Source organism: Felis catus, chromosome E1 (genome assembly GCF_018350175.1).
Source record: "Felis catus isolate Fca126 chromosome E1, F.catus_Fca126_mat1.0, whole genome shotgun sequence".
NCBI classification, from domain to species: Eukaryota; Metazoa; Chordata; class Mammalia; order Carnivora; family Felidae; genus Felis; species Felis catus.
This window is the reverse complement of record NC_058381.1, coordinates 19,327,718-19,351,206: the sequence shown is the minus strand read 5'-3', so window position 1 is coordinate 19,351,206 and position 23,489 is coordinate 19,327,718. Positions and strand designations below refer to the sequence as shown.

Below are 23,489 nucleotides of genomic sequence, written 5' to 3'. Positions count from 1 at the left end.
TTGGACAAAAATTAGGTATCTGCACACCTTCTGCCAAATACTGTCAAACAGCCTTCCAAGAAGTAGGCAAGCGTGTACCCATTTGTAGGTCCGACAGCAACGTACACAAACACAAGCAATGAGTGAAACGACGAATGCTAAAACATATTTGGTAACACAAAACATACAATACAAACGGTAAAGTAGGAAATCTTAAGTGTATATATGCTCAAAGAAGTTTTACAAACGTATATACTCCATGTAACCATTACCTAGACCAACACTGTCGGTGCCTAGAAGCCCTTTTCGTGTTCCCTTCAGTCATTACTCCTTAACAAAGGGAGCCACCGTTCTGACTTCTACTGCCACAGACTACCTTTGCCTGCTTGTCATTTATATAAAGGGAATCACACAGTAGGTTCCCTTTTGTGTTTGGCTGTTCTCACTGAACATTATGTTTGTGATACTGATTCATCCATGCTCAGCATTTAGCAATAGTAGCCCATTCTTTTTTCATTGTTGTAATCAATGGAATGAATATAACCAAAATTATCTGTTCTATATAGATATATTTGAGGTATTTCTAGGTTTTTGGGGGGGATGGCTGTTACAAATTATATTGCCATTAATATTTTTGTATGTGTCTTTTGGCAAGCATATAGAATTGCTAGATCACATGTTTACTTTGTAGATACCGCAAAACAATTTTTAATGGTAGTTGTACTAATTTACATTCCTGCTAGCAGAGTATGAATGAACACATAGTCATTTGATATTTCATCAAACTTTTTATTATTGATTTCTAAGTTAATTATACTGTAGTCACAAAAAAATTCTGAATGATTTCAATTGTTTAGAATTTGTTGAGACTTACACTTTACGCTCAGGATACATTGCATGTTCCATGCATACTTGAAAAGAAAGTGCATTTACTGAGTGTCACATTCAATGTATGTCACACAGTTCGTATCTGATAATTTATGTTGTTCAAGTCTTCCGTCCTTACTATCTTCTTGACTTGTTTATTCTATTAGATTCTGAGAAAAGTGTGCTCAAGCATCCGACTAAAACTAGATTTGTCTATCTCTACTTTTACTCCATATATTTTTAAATATTTTGAAGCTTTGTTTTTAGATTCATATAGTTTTATATTCTGGATAGATTGGACACCTTTGCAATCATGAGATGTCCCATGTTATCTCCAGTAATGCTTCTTGCTTTAAACTCTGTATGTTACTCCAGCTTTCTTGAGTTCTGTTTGTGTAGCATATTTTCCTATCCTCGGACTATCGAACTTCTGGTGTCTTTCTACTTACGCTGTGTCTCTCATAAAGACCACAGAGTAAGATTTTTGCACTCTTTGGTATTCACCAGAGAGAAATAAAAGCATATGCCTACACATAAGTTTGTACACACGTGTTCCTAGAAGTTTTATTTGTAATAGCCAAAAACTAGAAACAACACAAATATCAACAAGTAAATGGATAAATAAATTATGCTACGGCCACACAATGGAATACTATATAGTGATAAAAAGGAATGTGTGTTTTTTTTTTAAAGGGACTATTGATACATGCAGCAACCCAGATGAATTTATGATGACTATGCAGAGTTAAAGAAGATAGACAAAAAGAGTATATAGTTTATAACTCCATGTATATAAAATGCATATTAACCTATAACAGAAAGCAGATCAATGGTTGCGAGGGAAGCAGGGGAGCAGACAGGGACAAAAGAGGAGGAAGGAAGGAAGGGAATACTGAGACGCACAAGATAACTCTCAATGATGGGTATGTTCGCCTAAATGGCCATTAACAAGTGAATAAACTGCTTTCATCTCAAACGGAACACCTACCAACAATACAAAAATTTTTTTAAATTAAAAAAAAAAAAAAGAAGTAACTAACACATGTAATATCATGAACAAATCTCAAACACTTGGGAGTCAAAGAGGCCAGACAAAAAGGAATATACAGTCTAAGATTTCATTGAGATGAACTTCCACAACTGGCAAAACTGATCTATGACAGAAATCAGACCAGTGGTCTTTGGCACAGGGAGTGGGATCATAAGACACATGAGAACTTTCCAGGGTAACTAGAAATATTCTAAATCTTGTATGATTTTATTACATGTAAATTACACCTCAATAAAATTGATTTAAATTAAAACCATATTTAGCAATCAATATAAAAACAATTTTTTTTAAGTCAACTCCGTTCACACCCACTAGGATGGCTATAATCCAAAACACAGACAATAACAAGCATTGGCAAGGATGTAGAAATAGAACCCACATACACTGCTAATGGGAATATAAAAGGATACAGTCGCTTTGGGAAACAGTTTGGTCACTCAAAAAGTTACACAGTTACCATATGACCCTCCAATTCCACTGACAATATATCCACAAAAAACCTTTTACACAAATGTTCATAGCAGCATTATTCATAATAGCCAAAAAGCAGAAACAATACCAAATGTGATCAGCTAATGAATAAACAGAAGGCTCTATGTGTACACACTGGAATATTATTTGGCAATAAAAAAGAATGAAGTATTGACACAGGCTATACCATGGAGGAACCTCGAAAACATGTTAAATGAAAGAAGCCAGACTCAAAAAGCCGCATATTTCATGAGTCTATTTATATGAAATGGCTAGAATAAGCAAATCTATGAAGACAGGAAAGGGATTAGTGGTTGCCAGTGACTGGGGTAACAGGAGGATGCAGAGTGGCAGGGTTTATTTTAGAGTAACGAAAATGTTTCAAGATTAGTGGTGATGGCTGCACAACCTTGTGAATATACTGAAAAACACTGAATTGCACACTTTAAAATAGTAAACTTTATGGTATGTGAATTAGATGCAAATTTAAAATTCAATACATATTTTTAAAAAATTCCAAAAGGTCAACTGCAATTAGAAAAATGAGGGTTTAAATTAAGCATCATAATTTGCACAACATTGTTGCTACATGAGATATACAGCAATTAAACCTTTTCCTTCTCCAGAGTTCATAAAACAGCATACAGACACAAACACACTTCTAGAAATGCCATCTCTCTCTGACAGATGTCCAGAAATGACATCTAGCGTAGAAACCACACACCAAAGAAACATGAAGAACATATACATTTACAAGCTTTCCTTCAAGAGCCCAGAATTCATTTCCCCTTACCTCCATTGCCTCCTGTGCGATCTCTGGCATGTGTGACTGAGGGACCAGCTGGACGAGCCCTGTAATTAATTCTGCGGTACTGCCTTGGGTTTCAGGCCCCTGTTTCCTTGGATTCTGCAAGGAAAAAAAAGCAAGCTTCAATTTAAAAAAATGTATCTATCACCTAACGGGGGCCAGAGAGAAAAGGGAATGGAGAGTGAATGCTGATGGGTACACTAAGCTTCTCTTTAGGGTTATGACAACGTTCTAGAAATGTTCTAGAATTAGATAGTGGTAATGCTGCAGAATCTTGTAAATGTACTAAAACCAGTAAATTGTACACTTTAAAATAGTGAATTTCATGGTATGTGTATATCTCGATAAAATAACAATTGGGGAATTTTTTAAAAGTCAGAACTGCTTTTGTTAAGGAGTCGCTTAATCTACATCTATACTGTTCCTTCATGTGAATAATGTCCAGAGAAAATTCTGATTAAAAGAAAACAAAAACTAAGTATTAGCTTTTTAATTAAGAAATTATACCTTATATATAAGGAGCAGGTAATTTTTTTCACCAACACTACACTGGCTAAATACTACACCTCTGGTTTGGAGCTTACTGGTTTTAATCTTACAAATGACTGCACTCAAAGGCAAAGAACAGGTCCGGTCTAGTAGAAAGGACCGCCCTAGGCCGTCCAAGGCTGGAATCCACACCTCCAGATACCCACACTGCAGTCTGTTTCATTGTGGAAAAACGTTGGGTACTAAGCAAAGCACATCCACGGGGTACATAAATGCACATGTCTACCTTAAGAGACTAAAATGCTTCCTGTAGCTTGGATGCATCTATTTACACTTCACGAATATATGACTCATTTAAGTGAGACCAATATAACCTGTGTCACTATTTTATTTTGCTAACTAGATTCTTTCCCGCCATAATGATTAAGGTAAGCCCTCATCCCGGAGTATAATTCACAACTGTTAGCCTACTTTATAAAATTTATATTCGTTCACAAATAACTCAGTAACATTTATTGAATACCAAAGACATAACAAGTTGAAAAGATGTGTTTCTGGGGCACCTGGGTGGCTCAGTCAGTTGAGCATCCAACTCTTGATTTCAGCTTAGGTCATGATCTCATGGTTTGTGAGATCGAGCCCCACATTGGGCTCTGCACTGAGTATGGAGCCTGCTTGGGAGTCTGTCTCTCTGTCTCTCTGTCTCTCTCTCTCCCCCCTCCCCTGTGCATGCATGCACACTCTCTCTCTCAAAATAAATAAATAAATATTTTTTAAAAAGCGTTTCCTACCCTCTTGGAACATGTAATCTGGTGGGAAAAATAAACGTCAATAAAATAACCAGACCAACAACTGTAAAACTGCAAATGAGATAAGAACTACGAAGCTACAAGCTGCTATGAGCACCGTGATAGAGAAATGTGGCACAATTTCATGGAGGCTTCCTTAAGGCAGTGATCACAGCTCAAAATTAGCAGGAATTACTATTGTAAAGAGGAAAGAGAAGCGTATCATAAGCAGAAGAAACAGCGGGGGCAGGTATGAAGGAATGTGGTAAGATGGAATGAACAGACCATCATGACTACAGAAAAAAGAGAAAGAAAAATATAATGCTAGATGTGGCAGAAGGGGCAGGTAGGAGTCAGACTGTGCATGCCCCTGTAGGTCTCTTTGGAGACCAAAAGGTCTTTATTCCAAGAGCAATTTCAACTAACACATGTTAAGCTGGACAAAAGGCATGATAAGATTTGCTTTTCAAAGAGATCACCAGACCTTTAGTGCAGAGAACTGTTTAGAGGGAGGTAGGAGAGGATGTTAGCTGGACAATTAGGAGGCTAGACAACATGAGAGTAATATGGATTAGGGTAGAGATGAAAGATATTAAATTGTGTTACTTTAAAAATACCATGACTGACATCACTTAAGTTACTCCTACATTTCTCCTATTTACTAAGATTTAAATAGAAAATACTTAGGTATACAATGAATCTACTTTAACTTACCTTTGGTTACGCTGAGAAAAGTTGCCTAACCACTAGATGGCAGCAAAGAGAATAATTTCAATTTTAAATGGACTCTGCTTACTAAATTCCAATCTTGGAAAAGACCAAGTTCTTGTTCTTTGAATAATGGAATACTTAAACTGACGGCGCTCGTGACTTTGGTGCATTCTTTACCCTGAATTATAGCCATGCAGAGAGCTGGTCCTCTATTAAGTGAAATGTATGATGAAACATTACCACAAATAACTTGTGCTACACACAAAGACATGAGGAGAAAGGGGATTTGATTACCTTTACTGTCTCCCTGGTAAAATTTTGTGAAATTTTCCATGCCTAATTCTAACAATTTATTCTACTAGACTCCCAAATTTGGATGGGCTTCTCAAAGAGTTCAAAATATCACAGGCCTTCCTTTGGCATTATTAATCCCTTTAGAAATTCTGTGTGTGTGTGTCTCTCCCCTCTTATTTCTCTGCAGAAAAAAATACTCATTACACTTTTTTTTCATTGAAGGGGTTCACAGAACTCTTGAAAATACGGACATCAAATTATGAACTCCTATATGTAGTAATTTGAAAGCACCTTAGCGCTTATAAAACCTACTGCTAAACAAAGCAGCAAGAAATCTTTCTGGATGCTGCTCTCCAGAGACTGGAGAAACTTCAACAAAGCTTAAACATGTTATCCTATGACCTTCACAATACATAACTGTCATACTTGGGGCATTAATAACATTAATATTGATGTCAACTGCATTTTATTAATAATAATAATAGTTAACATTTATTTAGTGCTTATTATGCATTTATTAAACGTTATTCCTAAAAGCACGAGTGTACTATCTCAAGCTTTACAATCTGAGATAGGTACTATTATTATCATTATGAGAAAACTAAGAGAGGTTAAGTCACCCAAATCACATAACTAGTCTGTCTCTAGAGCCCATGCTTTTAACCACTTCACGTAACTATCACTCATTTACCTGTTAGTTCCCACCTACTGTGTACCACAGTATTGCCCTCAGGAATGCCATCTGAGGCTGCAAAAGCAGTTGGGATAAAAATTAAGTGCTAACCATACCCATTCCCATCTCCTTCTCCTTCCAATTTTTTGCCAGTATTTCCAGGCAAAGCCAGTGATAATAGGTTGATGACAAGAAGAAAGGGAAATAAAAAAACCTAAAGGGTTTGGCAATAGCAACTGGATACTTAAAAACCAACTACGACCACGAGAAAGCACTCGGATTTATGGTTGCTTCATTACCTCCACCACCACCCCAGCATAATGTCTAAATAATACAAACCTGGTAACAGAGTAAAGAAAGAAGATCTCACAAAAACATGCTAGTTTAATGACAAGGAAAACCGAGGAAAAGGGTAAGAAATCTGATCTAATTATATTGGTATCAGAGAAATGTAACTTCTAAGTTAGTTTTCTTAAAGGTGTCTTAGGCTTCAAGCAGGAGCAGAAAGGGTCAGTGAGTGTTATTTAGCTAATAATGATCTCCAAGGTCTTGGCATTTCACTTAAACCAAATTAAGTTATTGTAGTAATTTCAAGACCTCTCGTATAAAATACTTACACAAAGCAAGAGCTTTGGATCCGCATGAATGAGTTTCACCATGGACAGGAGAAGATACTTATAGCTTCTTGTCTCCAGGTCTGTAGGTTTTTCTTTAAATTTAAGGCTTGTTACTTTTTCTTTAAATGTAAGACTCTACAAATAAAAACAAAAACATGTCATCACCTTGTAAGAATCAGATATCAGGTTAACGAAAATAACTATCTAACTTTTTAAAAATAAATCTATTATTAAAAAGCTTTGAAAAAGCAGACATTTTATACCACAGATGTATGTGTGGTAAGAGTAGAAACATCTGAGTAAGTATAAGGTTAATATTATTAAGCTTAAAAAACAAATGAAAACTGGGACAGTGCCTGGGTGGCTCAGTTGGTTAAGTGACCAACTCTTGATTTCAGCTCAGGTCATGATCCCAGCCAGAGTTGTAGGATCGAGCCCCACATTGGGCTCTGTGCTGAGCAAGAAGCCTGCTAAGGATTCTCTTTTCCTCTCTCGCCCTCTGGAAGGATTCTCTCTTGCTCTCTCGCCCTCTGTCCCTCTCCCCCAAGCTCTCTCACTCTCTCTCTATATATAATAAAATAAAATTTCTGAGAACAAACTGAGGGTTTATGGGGGGGTAAGAGAGAGGGGAAAGTGAGTGATGGGCATTGAGGAGGGCACTTGGGATGAGCATTGGGTGTCGTATGGAAACCAATTTGTCAATAAATTATATTTTAAAAATAAAAATAAAATAAAATTGAATTTAAATAAAAAAATGGAAACTATTTTTGTAACATTCAATATTATTCTTATATAATGTATTTAATAAAGTTTAAATGAAAATTCCTTAAAATACTAAACACTTTAATATCAAGTTGACTCCTATGTAGAAGAACAATTTTCCAAACTGTAGACACATTAGGGATAAAATATTTAGTCTACAGCTCTCACAAATACATACTTTGAGCAATTCATTTAACATTTATCCCACACAAATATACACAAATATTTCAGAGAATCTATGACATTAATTTAACTAAGATGCATCATTAATGTACCACAAGAAATGAAAAACCACTGTCAACTCTCAGACACCAAATAAGATGTGTTCCCAATTTCAGAGATGTTAAAAACTAAAGCACTTCTTAGAATTGATGAAATATGCTATATGGTCGGTCTCTGTACTTAACAGTTTAATGGTAAGTTCTGCTTTTTCCTTCAATGGCATTCCATCTCTCTTGAGTTACAGAATGCATGTATTTTGCCTGAAGAACATTGATAAAACAAAGAAAGAAGCCTTTGACAAAGATAAATCATGAAAAATGTGCTTCAATTACAGAGATACTGCGGTAGATGCTGTGCTGATACCATAATTATGCATGTTACTCAATGAAAAATCCAACAATTATATTCTGGATACAAAACCACCTCTTTCTATTGTTATAAATCATTTCCCCCTTTTCTTTAAAAGGACATAAAATATCTAGTTTTGGCGCATATGCCTTTATTAATACTTTTAGTTTAAAAATATGTCTCGTTTTAAGTGTATAACATAGTGATTTAATATTTATATACATTACAAAATGGTCACCACAGTAAGTCTAGTTACCATCTGCCACCACAGAAAGTGGTTACAATATTATTGATTATATTCCTTATGCTGTGTATTCCAGCAAGTCTTATTTATTTTTCAACTGAAAGTATCTCTTAATCCCCTTCACTTGTTTCGTTGATCACTCCACTGCCCTCCCATCTGCCAACCATCAGTTTGTTCTCTGTACCTATCAGTCTGTTTTGTTTTTTAGATTCCACATACAACTAAAATCATATGATATTTGTCTGACTTATTTCACTTAGCATAATACCCCCTAGGTCCATCCATGTTGTTGCAAATGGCAAGATTTCATTCTTTTTTATGGCTGAGTAATATTCCAGAGAGAGAGAGAGAGAGAGAGAGAGAGAGAGAGAGAGAGAGAGAGGTGTGTGTGTGTGTGTGTGTGTGTGTACACACAACCACATCTTCTTACCCACTCGTCTATCAATGGACACTTAGGTTGCTTCCATATCTTGCTATGGCAAATAATGTTACTACGAACATAGCAGTGCATGTCTTTTCAAATCAGTGTTTTGCTTTCTTCACAAATAAATACCTAGGAGTGGAGATACTGGACTGTATGATATCCCTATTTTTAATTTTCTGAAAAACCTCCATGCCATTTTCCATAGGCTGAACCAATTTACATCGTGACCAACAATGAACAAGGGTACCCTTTTCTCCACATCCTTGCCAACACCTGTCATTTCTTGTCTTTTTTCTAATCAGTCTGACTAGTGTGAGGTGATATGTCATTGTGGTTCTGATTTGCACTTCCTTGATGTTTAGTGACGTTGAGCATGTTTTCATATGCCTGTTGGGTGCCTGTATGGCTTCTTAGGAAAAATCGCAAATATACAGATAACAGGATGTTCAGCAGCTATGAACACATAATAAAAATGTCCAAGTAAATAGGCTGTCCTTCAAAGGTAAAAAGCAGAGATGCACATCTGTAACACACAGCCACAATTCTCCACGTCTAAGTGTAAGACGCATTTGTTAGTATGCCTGAGGACACTGAAGGGTTCTGGTCCTCAAAGGGGAAGAACTACTACCTAACATCCACATCAATGCTCAAGAATATCAATATAGAAAGGAAATAGCAAAACTCAGAAATACTGTTTGCTTGCATATTTATATTCCCACAGCAAATATCTTACCAAATGCATTTAATCAATTCTGTTTTTACCATTTGTTTCCATTAAACTTTATTCTTTCATTCTAAGTCATGCTAACACCTTAGATCAAGGTGATCAACTCTCATGGAACAAATATTTACTAAGATGTAACTAAGTGCAACTGTTCTTCCCTGACACAACCAAGTGCACAGGAACACAGATCAGAGAACAATTAACAGATTTAATAATTATCTTTTACTCGGTAATCATTTTCTAACAGTAAATAATAGTTTAATTATGTCATTTCTTCATCTCAGGAATCAGCATATAAATTTGGTTCCAGCACTGACTTGAAAAGGTTAAATAAAGTTTTCAATTCAAATACCTTTTAATTAATGGACATTAGGGGGTTCTATAAAAGGCGGAACAGCATGCTAAAGAAGAAATACATTTTTAACCAGAAATGTAAAAAAAAAAAAAAATTATCCATCCATTAATTTATTGACCTTCCATCCTGCAGATATTAGTAAGAATCCAGCATAGTACACGCACTTTGGCCAAAGAAGAGAAGCAGTCGCGCCCAGGAATAAATTCATTAATCAGAATATGTAGCTGTCCATTAAGGGCCCAAACCATTTGTTACCTTATTTAAGACTATGACTAAATTATAGGCATGTAAGAGCATATCTCCTTTAGAAGCAAAATGTGCAGTAATTACACATATTTGTGAAAACTCATACAGCTATCATTAATAGGCTACCCGAGTTTTAAAACAGTAAACGATTAGTGCTAAGAAAAATATTTCAAACTTTTAAAAATATTACCAAAGTATAAAAGGGAGAAGCTATGGCCCATTGTGTATATGTTAAGGCTAAAGAGTTTAAGTGATGAAGAGCTCAATCTAAGAAAACAATGTCATCTTAGACTATATTATTAGTAGAAACACGGTATGCAGACACAGCAGGTTAATGGCATTCTTCAATTATACCACATCTGCAACACTAAAAGCGGATCTTCATATGTCATTTTAATTGGGAAAAAAAAAATGTTAGCTTGAATCCTTTCCAGAAGAGAAGCAGAAGAGGAGAGGTTTAAAAGCAAATCAGGAAAGAAATTACTTCACTCATTCAACACATATGCACTAAATGCCTACTACGTGCCAGACAGCGTTCTGGGGGGCCAGGAACCCAGTGCTGGACAAGCCAGATGGAGCTCCTGCTCTGATCAAACTAATGCACTAATGAGGTAAGACAGCTAAAGAACTGGACAGGCATTGGAAAGAATGTCAATTATTCACTAATCATGACTATCTGTCATTCACTAAACATTTTATGTGCCTCAGTTTCCTCAGCGGTAAAAACAGATCAAACAGCACGCGTGCGCATGTGCACGCACACACACACACACACCCCACAAGCTTTTAAAGAAAGCTGAAATAATTAAACCCCTCCCAATTCTAAAATCATATTTAAAAAAAGAAACCTTAGCAGTTCAAGATAACTTTACTGAAATATCTGTAGTGCTGTCCTATGGAAGAAGCAGACACAACATCTGGGGCAATGCAAACGAGGACAACGCACTGAACACATGTTAACACAGTGGTTTTCAACTGGGGGCAGTTTTGTCTCCCGAGGGATAACTGGAAATGTCTGGAGACACTTTTGCTTTTCAAGACCAGCAGCCAGCAGGGTGGTGTTACTGGCATGTAGTGGTAGAGGCTAGAAACGCTGCTAAACATTCTACAGAACACAGGATAGTCCCCTACAACCGTCTCCTACAACATTTAAAAATACCAACAGTGCCAAGGTTGAGAAACCCTGATGTCACACATTTAAACCATTTATTACAAATTTCCTATGTTTCGGGCTTGAGGGCCACCTGTGGTGAGCTCTTTATTAGAAGTGCTCAAGCAAGAGCTACAAGACTGGCATCTCTGTGAGGGTAAGTGCCTTGTCTTTTTAGCTCATCACGCTTCCCTGGTGTTAACACTATGCCCGGCAGCTTGTGGGAGAGCTCAGAATTTCCACATTTACTGTCTGACTGTTCACGGCACCAGGCTTAAAAGGGAAAAGATTCACCTTAAAGATCATCTCAATAGTAAAATTTTATTATTCTAAAAAATTATTTCAGATTAAATTTGTTAATTAATTTTCCCGGTAAGAATATCAGGCAGAAAACCCTCCTTCAGCCACTATGTATAATTTCATATACACATATAGTACATATTCATACACATACATACACACAAAATTTCATATATAACTATATGAAAGTAAACAGCTTAAGAATGATTTCACAAATCAAATGTATACTGACACTTTCAGAGAATAATAGGAAATAAAAACTCAATTCTTATCATAGGTGTCCTTGGACCAAAAGAAGTCTAGCTGTGGTTTTTATGAACTTTCAGTACTACAGTATGTTGCTCCTGGAATCAGTTAGTAAGTAAGGCTAAGATGTAAAATAACTTCTAAATGTAGGGAACATTTTCAGACTACCAGTCAAATTTTGTCTTTGTTCAAAGGACTAATTTCGTTTCACTTTCTTTCAGTCCTCATGCACAGGAAGTGAAATTGCAGATGGCTGGTAAAGTGGATACTGAGGTTAAAGTGGAAGTGACTATTAACTTTCTACCAGTTTCTACTATTGAAGGCCATTAATTTTCTGCCCGAATTAGAAACTTTAAAAAGTCAAAGTTCTATTTACTATAGGATATCTAGAATGAATTAATTGTTAAACAATTATTTTAAGTCATTTTCCAAGACAACTTGTAAAACGATGTCTAGTTATTTAACATTTAAGTAACTATTATTTATGTTTACCTCCAAGTAACTTAGATTGAAATTTTCAATTTTTTAAAAAACTAAGTGCTTGGCATCACAAAAAGTCAACTAAAAATAGTTTGTGTTTTATTTATTTTATTGAATAAAACATAATTTCCATGTTCTTTGGCTATAATTTTTTTAGACTAAATAATCCTAAAGTATTCAGTATAGCAAACGTCTCTATTTGAACATCTGAGATAAATAATCCTCAGAAACAACTACTGACAACTGGATAAGAGTGAACTACAATTGTATTGAACCAAAATATTTTATTGACTAAGGAAACTTGGGAAAAGAGGAGAAAGCTATTTAAATTATGAGTGTGAAATGGCTAACTTACCAGAAAAAATTTTTTACCAATTTTTACCAAAAAATGTTTTACCAATAGGTAAAAACATGCTACGTTTTCATTTGAAATGACATGATGTAACTATAACAGTAACTATACACAGAAAAGTCAAAGAAACCAAGGACTTTTCTGAGGTAGTTACAATGGATCATACTTACAGCCACAGAAGCCCACTGCCATGCAAAACAGTGACTGGTTGGCATCTGATCATGTGAGCGACAGCAGCCAATAAGAATAGAAAATAAGAAGCAGAAGACAAAGCACCACCAATCAATGTCAAGAGTTGCCATGTAGAATACTCTTGCTATACATAAATACCAAGAAATGACTTCTATGATCCTGTAACTGTCTGTTTCAATTGGTTCCATACGAGTTTTAAAATTCCATTTAAGAATACTAATCTGTTAGAATACCTCATTTGAAAAGACTCTTTTTACTAAGTTTAAACATGAACTTCAGTATCAAAGTGCCTATCATTTGCTGAATGATAGCACATTTGCTGAAATATGAAATATTTTATTTTAGATAAAAATGTTTCATTTTATTTCTAATTTCCTATGTGCCGTGTCCAGCATCCAGTGGGCAAAAACGGTGTAGAAACATTCGCTCTAACCCAGGAGTCAGCTTCCCTACTCATCCCCAAAGATGAAGAGCAAACCAAAATATTTTGATTCATAAGGAAAAGTTACAGCAAAAAGAAAGTAAGGGAAAAAAAAAAAAAGGAGAACGAAAGAAAAAGAAATTAAGATTTTTAACAGCATTTTGTGGGAAAATTTCTCTAAGAAAAACAAGTTCGACTCACTGAAATCGTGAAGAACAAACACCATTAGCTAGCATTGCAACAATAATGCAGGATGCAACATACCACGATACTTACAGAAAAGGAAGGACTCATTTGATTTTCTAAAATAATCAAAAAAACAGGAATAGGATAGAGACACTGAAAACGCAATACGAAGAAGGGGGAATTCAAAATTCACGATTCCTCTTACCGGTGCCATTCGTATTGCTGGGTGTGCGCCACAACCCTGCACTGCTTTATGAAGCGTTTCACCAAACATGTTTCGAAGCTCGACTGAGTGACAATATACAGCATCGATCTTAGGCCACCAATCCAACGCAGACTAGAGAAAAACAGAGACCATAAGAGAAGAAAAGTATAAATTTGCATGAGTTACATGCTCTGGTTAACACTGTAGTCTTAGGTTTTAGCCTTCCGTGAAAAATTTTCTAGGACCATGCAAACACACACCATGATTTCCAAAGTCTTCAAATAAGATCTTTAATTCAAACACCGAACCATACATGTATTTTAAAATATAATAATGAACATGAGACAAACTGCCACTTCATGTGCATGGGCATATGAGACTATCGTTTCTCACTGATAAGCCAATGAATCTGAAAAACAAAGAGTCTTTAGAAAGCTAATTCTGTAGCCAATCTTTTTCTTTTTTTTTTTTTTAAGTTTAACTTTTACACATTTCAGAAACATATGCATTTATAGTATATATTCTCCCACATAAGAATGCTATTATCAAAGTTTTAAGAAAGATTAGTGGTTCAACACAATGTTGAAGGACTATGCGGCAAACCATCACTTATATGCCTACAAACAACAGTGATTGGTACAACATAAAATTAGTAAATGAGATAAAGCTATTAGTAAACCTATAACCTTAAATTGATATGCAATGATGGTATAATACATGAAAAGACTAATGATTACCACAAGGACAAACTGCTCATAGCTAAATATTGTTTAGATGTAATTATTTTATGTAAATATCTATCTGTCAGTTTCGCCCATTTAGCTCTGATTCTAGTTTCTAGTGACTATTTTATTTGAATAGTGTCTAATGTAACTTTAAAATTAATTACTATATTATGGGGATGCCTGGGTGGCTCAGTCAGTTAAGCATCCGACTCTTGATTGCAGCTCAGGTCATGATCTCACAGGTTCGTGAGTTTGAGCCCCACATCCAGCTCCTTGTACTGACAGCCTGCTTTGGATTATCTCTCCTCCCCCGCCCTCTCTGCCCCTCCTGTGCATGCCCTCTCTCTCAAATAAACAAACTTAAAAAAAAAAATTACTGTATTACTAAAATGAATTAAAAAAATAAAACTAAAATGAATAAAATGTATTACTAAAATGAATAAATAAAATGAATAAAACTAAAATGAATTACTGTATTACTAAAATGAATAAAATTATAATAAAACTATAAAGTCTATTGGTCAAGACAAAAATGAATGTTCACTATATATGGAGATTATGCAAGCCATACGGGACCACTTAACACATAGGTTATTACACAGGCATCCAGTTTATGACACTCCCACTGCAGAGGAGACACGTGAGAGAATGACTGAATTAACACAGGCGGAGGATTTAAGAGCTTCATATCCTAATCCCAGGTTCCTTCTCACTCAAAACTAAGCTTGTTAAATTCTCAACTTTTAATTTCTTCACCCATAATCGTCAGAGTATTTTAGGCAGCAGCATCAAGTTATATCACTTTAACCTAAAACTATGGGTTACGAAACTCTATTTACTGGGTAGTAAATTATACAATCAACTTACGACACACAACTTGAACACTGAACTCTATTTAGGAAGGGACCCCAAAGCTGTGAGGGAAGAAATACTACTCTCTTTGGAAAGTACGGTTGATACTGCTATTCCCTCAACCCTCACTCTACGTAAGCTCATTCCTACCTAACAAATGATCAAATTTTAGTTTGGTTACATAATGGATTCTTTAAACTCTGGTCAATTCAGTCATTTGACTTGCCCAAGCAATCAATACAGCTTGATCTCCATTTATTTACTAATTTACACAGCTTGTATTAATCGGCTTAAAGAGACAAAGGCTGAATAATCACAAAATGCAATGAGATAAAGGTCCTACTAACTCTCCTGACCCCATAATATCCTGTCAGAAACTAACTAAAGAGAAATGCATCCCATATAACACCTGATCCAAACTACTACATTACTTTAATAGCTGTTGAAATTGTACCATGGTACCTGGTGCATCTTATAAAATAATGTGATTTTAACTCATGATTTAGTGATTTTCATAATATAAAAATTTATTCATTTTAATATAAAAGTTAAAGATACACTTTCAAATTAAATACGCACTAAAAACTAGACATCATGTGGTTGGTAAAAATTATAGTGTTTTACACAGTTACTAAATGTGTCTGTTCTGAAACTAGTCAATGAAAGTAGACATTCTTTTTTTTTTTCTCGAAAACACTACGTTTATTGCCAAACAAATGGCAATACTTTTACAAGTACATAGTATGAGCAAACTATGACAATTCTCCAAGAGATTGCTTAAATAAATTTTCAAATGTGTTGGAGAGAACAACTTATCCAGCCTCTTGGTAGGAAGAGGTCCTGTCATTCTCGGTACGGGAGCTACCCACAAGGAAACTACAACAAACTGCCATAAGGGACAAAACAGAGTGAATACCAAGCACCATACTCGCCACAGCATGTTCCGCTGATGGCTAAGATATCTGGGTCAGATATGTGTATTACTGTTTCTTTAGTTTCCCAATTATAACAGCATACCTAACTTAACCCAAAGGAAGCCAGTAAGGATTAAGTACGTAACACAGATCTTATAACTGTAATTCATCTCTTACAGCAGGCCATAATAAAAAAGTGACCGTACTAGAAGTACCATGTTTGAAGCTGACAAATGTTTACAGTATGACAAAATTCAAATAGTGAACAGGCTTGCAGATTTCTTAAGAAGAAACAGTAGAATATCTTAGACCTGAACACTGTACTTGTGAACGGAGTATGAGTATGTTTCACAGAAGGAAAAAAAAAAAACAAAACACTGCAAACCATTACCACTTCTACGTAACCCTCAAAAACGTATCAGTAAAACTTTTATCTTACTCGAGAATGTGATAATAAGAAACAAAATCTGTGAATTTGGCTAAAGAACCATGGAAGGCAGGAACTTATGAGGTGTATTGAACCAAGAATCATTGAAAAGGAAATTTTATACTATGAATAAATTTAAGATTAGGAGTCCAAATATCTCAGAAAAACTTCATGTGATTTCAAGACAAAGTTATTTCCATAACTGTCTTCAGTGAGACTCTGTAATAGTCAATTCCATAAATTTGCATATTTACTTTATAAATAGTCCTTTTCAGTCAGAAAGTACTTCAGATTCAGTATCTAGTAGCCTCAAACCACAGGAAGGAGAAAAAACAAAAACAAAAACACCAACCCTACCAAGAAACAATTTATCAAACATCCTATAATAAGATAAAGTACCCATTGTTTAAAGTATACCTTTAAAAGATACTTTATAGACTCAAATTTATGCTTTTGGCAGGTTACTCGTTAAAGGTCGAGTTAGTCGATACGGGTTTTTCATTTCGTACAGACGTGACCTCCGATACAGACACACCGCGCCCTCACACATGCAGTACCCAGCAGAGCACAGAAGGACGCACGACCACTTCACCGTGTACATGGAGGCATGCACGAAGTACCACTCCAGGCATGCTTTAAACCCACAAAGGAGCAGCCCAGCCACTTACAGCAGTGCCAAGTCCATGCTTGAAAGTGCTCTATGTATTCGATTGTAGACAAAAATATTTCACAATTAAAGTAACTAGCCACAAAGAATCAAAAAAGTATACACTTGGGTTTATTAAATCAAGTTGTAAGCATTTATGTAAAACCATCCACTCTAACAAATGGAGTGTGTTTAGTATTATAAGTCAAAGGAGAAAAATAATAATAGTTTAATTCTGAATTACACATAAACCTGAGGGGGGGGGGAAGTCATCTCTTTTTTTCTTAAATGACCCTGAAAGTAAACATTAAGGATACAATGTCTTGCTCATTACCCTGGCAAAAGTAAAGTAAAAATTTTGTAAGTTTTTAATACAAACATACCTTATCTGCGATCAGATTCATTAAAGTTTCCCTTCGGGGATAAATAGCATTTTACGTTATTTACGCCTATCATTTAATCCAATGATACTCAAGTGAGGAACATATCATTCCCTCAAGGCATTTCAGTCGCCCACAATGTCTGGGGGTGGGAGGAGGGAAGAGGCCCAACGGTATTTAGTGAAATGAGGATGAGGGATACTAGGTGTCTGGCCATGCACAAGATAGTCCTGCACAGCAAGGAATTGCCCTGCCCAGAATGCTAGTGCCCATGGAGAAAATGAAATGTGTCACTAGTCAGCTCTATGGACAGCTATTCTTGCCCTGCAGGGATGGATAAAAGAAAAGAAAGTGGGCAGAATTTCATTTAGCTCAACGCATCCAAGGCAAATAAATGTGGGGAGGTACTCTTAATTCATCAGCGATACACTCTTAAAGTGGAATTTGCCTATAAAGAGGGCAAATACACCTAAGTTACCAGTGATTAACGTTCTTTTTGAGGGAGAAAAAATGTGGCCAATTTACACATAACTATGAATATCCATAAATGGATAAAAGTAGAGCTATGGTAAATAACACTTGACAACCTTCAAAATATTATTTTCATGATCAGAAAAACAGCATTTTTTAACTTCATGGTCCAAATCTGATAAGGTTTCATCATCCTTCTACTTAATGTACCCACATCAGAGTCCAAAGTTTCACAAGTATCTCTTAATGAACTTGCTTATTTTGTCTGATATGCTTTTGTATCATGTCAATACCTCTATTTAAGTGTGTTAGTATTTCACTATTTAAGGAAGACTAAAAAGTACAATGAAATATGATCTCACCATTCTAAATGTACCATACTGGCCTACAACATATTGTTAGTTACTGCTTTTAACTTAAATGGTAAGGTGACAAGTCAGAACATATCAAATGCTGGGGAAAGGCTAGAAATATTAAAATAATATGTAAAGAGTTTGGGGATGTCGGGCACCTGGGAGGCTCAGTCGGTTGAGCGTCAAGCTCTTGGTTGTGGCTCAGGTCATGATCTCATGGTTCGTGGGTTGGGGCCCAGCATTGGGTTCTGCGCTGGCAGGGCGGAGCCTGCTTGGGATTCTCTCCCAGCTCTCTCTCTGCCCCACCCCCCAACACAACTAAGGAAATAAATAAACTTAAAAAAAAAAAGAGTTAGGGGATGAAAATGTTCAATTATATTCTCAGTGGCACTGTTCTCAAGGGCTTGTGATGCAAATAAAGTATTTCAGGTTTAATCTTTCCAAAGGATCCTATTAACTCCACCTTCCTCAATAAAGGAAGGCCAAATTGAATATGAAACTAAATATGAAAAATACAAATGTGTATCAATTACTAGATATAATCACCTGTGAGAAATCTTCCTATACCATATATCTAAGTTCAAAACCTTTTGTAAACCAAGAATGTCTTTCTTGTAAAGAAATAAAGGAAGAAAAAAATTTTAAGTAATTTAGCAATACCTTTTGGACTTACATTGGTGATGATTCGATGGAGTGAATTTACCAGCACATAGTGAAATGTAGAAGGGGAATTCTGAGCCAGGCAGATCTACAGGGGAAAGAAAAAAAAAAAAAATCATATATTATTTCTAAGAGAAAAATATCCTGTAGCACAAATGAGAATAAAAGAAACAAAGTTTTTAAAAAACAGAATAAATTCTTAAGGTCTTAAAATTAATATTAATGTATGATATTGAGAAATACCAATTCATCTTCATAGTCTTTTCATATTTATAAAGAAAGGATCAACAGCATCAGGAAGCATAACTGGATAAAAACCAATGTTCTCACCTTAAAGTGTTGGTTGTTGTGAGGGCTTATACGAAAGCAAGAGACAAGGCAGTCAATCATCAGATCCACATCTGCGGGCTGACTGCCTCTTGAGAATGGCTTACTTGGATTAAAAAGCAGGTTCTATAAAAATCCCGAGAGAAAACAAAAGCCTTTAAACAGTCATGCAGTATTTTTTTTTTTTTACTCGTATTTAATAATATCAACACAGCATCCACGTAGAGGGCAATAACATTCAGTTGCCAGAAGAAGTAGAAAACACTAACGTTGTGGTTCACTGGTCTGATAAAATTCTTGCTGTACCATCTTTGGTTCCTTTCAGGCCCTCATTTCTACGTTATTGTAAAACCAAGTCTGAATGTTTGTGATAACTGAAGAAAACTGGCTACTTCTGTGTTTTCGTCAAATTCTAAGCCACTTTATTTAGTCTGAGTAACCCAAAAACAACAAAAGCAGGTCCTACGAAGGTATCATCAAAGAAGATTCAGAACTTCGGTGTCAGCGATGATCTCTGACAACTATCTAGCATAATAATACTAATACTGGAAGTTTATTTTTCCTTAGGTATTCTTAAAGTTTGAGGTAGAGAAGTAAAAAGCAAATTACCTTAAGATCAACCACCATGGACTGGACTAGGAGGAAAATGACAGAGTTGTCTTCCCAGTTGATATAAGTACTTGCTTTGCACAGTTTGACACAGGCTATTGCAGCACTCTCCGTCAGCTGCCTGCTTCCTCCATGGCCGGCAAGTGCTTTCCGTAGGCTGTCCAGAAACAACTTCTACAGAATTCAAATACAGAAACGAGACGATATGCCAAGTTTCTAACATTTCAGATTTGTCTCATAAAATAGCCAACTATCAGCCTCTAAAAATCATATTCTAAAACCACATACTTGATATTTCCAATTTATTTCAAAATTTAGGTAGTTGTCATTGCTGACATGTTTCTCAAATCCCCAGAATCAGAATCTGTTCTTCACTTTCTTGGTTGAATTAGTTAAAAAAAAATTTTTTTTTACATTTATTTATTTTTGAGAAAGAGTGAGAAAAAGCGTGAGCGGGGGAGGGGCAGAGAGAGAAGGAGACAGACTCTGAAGCAGGCTCCAGGCTCTGAGCAAGCGGTCAGCACAGAGCCTGACACGGGGCGCGAACCCACGAACCGTGAGATCATGACCTGATCCGAAGTCGGACGCTCAAGCGACTGAGCCACTCAGGTGCCCCTCTTGGTTGAATTATTAAAGGACTTAAGAAACAGTCCTTCCCGAACATGGCAGTTGACTTCTCAACCCTGAATTCAGCTGATCATATTCTCTTTCAAAATATTTCTAAATACTATACTACCTTAGTCATGGTCCATGTCAAACTGTCGATCCTTTTCTGAAACTCCACACAATATTCAACCTTCAACCTTCTAAGGATATACCAATATTGCTCTGCATTCTGTTCCTCACAAAAAGTTGTCCATTCTTGTGATCTCAAGCCCTCTTTGCAGCTCATCAACACATTTCTCCCTCTGCTTTTCTCCTAAATGAAAACCTCACATCTCCACTTACATGAATTCTCAAATATAACATGTCAAAAGCTAAACTGATCAAACAGCAGAATATATATTCTTCTCCAGTTCACATGAACAATATCCTCGATAGACCATATGTTAGCCTACAAGAAAGGTTTTAACAAATTTAAAGAGATTGAAATCATATGAAATATTCTTTTCTGATCATAATGAAACTAGAAATCAACAGCAGAAAGAAAACTGGCAAGTTCACAGATACATGAAAATTAAACACCAATGGTCAAAGAAAAAAAACACAAATTAGAAAACATCTTGAAACAGATCAAAGTGAAAACACAACACACCAAAAATGGGATGCAGTGGAAGCAGTGCTAAGAGGAAAATTTATAGCTGGAAATGCTCACATTAAAAAGAAGAAAGCTCTCAGGGCATCTGGGTGGCTCAGTCAGTTAAACATCAGACTCCTGATTTCAGCTCAGGTCATGATCTCATGGTTTGTGAGTTCAAGCCCCGCATGGAATTCTCTCTCTCCTCTCTATCTGCCCCTCCCCTGCTCACTCTCTCTCTCCCCCTCTCTAAAGAAATAATCTTTTTTTTTTTTTAATTTTTTTTTCAATGTTTATTTATTTTTGGGAGAGAGACAGAGCATGAACAGGGGAGGGGCAGAGAGAGAGGGAGACACAGAATCAGAAACAGGCTCCAGGCTCTGAGCCATCAGCCCAGAGCCTGACGCGGGGCTCGAACTCACGGACCGCGAGATCGTGACCTGGCTGAAGTCGGACGCTTAACCGACTGCGCCACCCAGGCGCCCTAGAAATAATTTTTTTAATGTTGGTTCTTTGAATGGTTCAAGAAATTTGAGAGACCTTTATCTAGACTGACTAAGAAAAAAGACTGAAGACCTAAATTACCAAAACTCAGAATTAAAAGTGAGAACACTACTGTTTGTTTGCTTTTTTTTAAGTTTATTTATTTATTTTGAGAAAGAGAGAGAGAGAGTGCAAGCAGGGAAGGGCCAGAGAGAGGGAAAGACCAAATCCCAAGTAGGCTCTGTGCTGTCAGTGCAGAGCCCGATGCAGGGCTCAAACTCATAAACCATAGATCATGACCTGAATGGGAGAAAACATGTGCAAATCATCCATCTGATATGGGATTACAACATGTAAACAACTCCAACAGCTCAACAACAAAAAATAAACAGTTCAATTTAAAAATGGGCAAAGAACTTTAATAGACACCTTCTCCAAAGAAATACAAATGGCCAATAAGCTTATGAAAAGATGCTCAACATGGTTAGTCCATTAGAAAGATGAAAATCAGGGGGCCTGGCTGCTTCAGTCAGAAGAGCATCCAACTATTAATCTTGGGGTCAGGAGTTCAAGCCCCACATTGAGTGTAGAGATTAGTTACATAAACCTTTTTTAAAAACTTAAGAAAATGCAAATCAAAATCACAATGAAATACCACTGCACACAAGAAATTTCTAGGATATAAGCAAAATGTGGTATACATACATGCACACACACACACACACACACACGAATACTCAGCCATAATAACTAATGAAATTCTGATAATGCTACAAAACATTATGTTAAATGACATAGGTCAGACGTAAAAGGACAAATATTGTATGATTCCACTTATATGAGGTACCTAGAATATGCAATTCCAAGAGACCAAAAGTAGAATAGAGGTTACCAGGGACTAATGAGGAGGAGGGGATGAGGAGTTATTGTTTAACATACAGAATCTAAGAGGACCATAAAAAGTTCACGAATAGATAATGGTGATGGTTGCAAAACACTATGAGTGTACTTGATGCCACTGAATTGCACACTTAAAGACAGTTAAAAGGATAAATTTTGGGTTATTTTACCAGAATATAAATAAAATTTTTAAAAGCTAAACTCCTATTTATTTTGACCTAGCTCCCACTTTGGACTTTCCTTTTATCAGCCAAAAACACTACTTTGCATATCTCACCTTTAACCCTAAACTTTGGACTTTTCCTCATTGCCTAAAGAATAAAGTTTAAACCCAAACTGGCTCACAGTACCTTCCAGATTATTCACATCTGCCTTTCATCCTCATTTCTTATCACTGCCTGCATGAATTTTCCATCTTCAAGGCTAAGCAACTTTTCTGAACATATCTTTAACATTTGTACACAATCCATTTTCTTGATCACCCTGGCCTGAACAACTCTGTATCTCTTTCTCTTTTTTAAGTTCTATTCTTATTTCAAGCTCAGCTAAGGTTCCACACTCCTTCTCACAGCACATATAGCCACATTATTCTCCTAGTGGACAGGTACTCTTTAAATGCAGCTCTTCACCCATAAAGAAATAACTGGGAATTCTAGGGAGACAGCAGTCTAAGCCATCCTTGACTCCCTCTGTCTTCCCTAATTCCTTCATTCCTTGGTTCCTGGGGATATAAATGTATTTCTCAGGCTCTCTTGCAGTTAAATATGGCCATGTGACTGAGTTCTACCCAATGGAATGTGAATGAAAGTGTGATGTTTCCAGGCCTGGCCCATCAAAATCCTCAGGATGATTTCCCATGTTTTCCCTTCTGGCTAGCAAAATAGAAGCAACTTCCATAGA

The 23,489-nt window shown here is 36.1% G+C and overlaps 1 protein-coding gene across 12 annotated transcripts in view; it reads right to left on the bottom strand.

The window, feature by feature from the left end:
- NF1 (neurofibromin 1) overlaps positions 1-23,489 on the bottom strand; it is a 248,922-nt gene that overhangs the window by 147,267 nt on the left and 78,166 nt on the right. For 8 of the 12 annotated variants that reach the window (XM_023243531.2, XM_023243534.2, XM_045044229.1 and 5 more), the window contains exons 9-15: positions 19,970-20,143; positions 19,364-19,486; positions 19,047-19,121; positions 17,192-17,221; positions 13,606-13,737; positions 6,749-6,883; positions 3,162-3,275 (exon numbers count right to left, since the gene is read on the bottom strand). In XM_023243531.2, coding sequence (XP_023099299.2) covers positions 3,162-3,275; positions 6,749-6,883; positions 13,606-13,737; positions 17,192-17,221; positions 19,047-19,121; positions 19,364-19,486; positions 19,970-20,143 — 783 coding nt within the window. Of the gene's footprint in view, positions 1-3,161; positions 3,276-6,748; positions 6,884-13,605; positions 13,738-17,191; positions 17,222-19,033; positions 19,122-19,363; positions 19,487-19,969; positions 20,144-23,489 lie in introns of those variants that run through there. The other 4 variants (XM_023243528.2, XM_023243532.2, XM_023243533.2 and 1 more) reach the window with 2 other exon arrangements.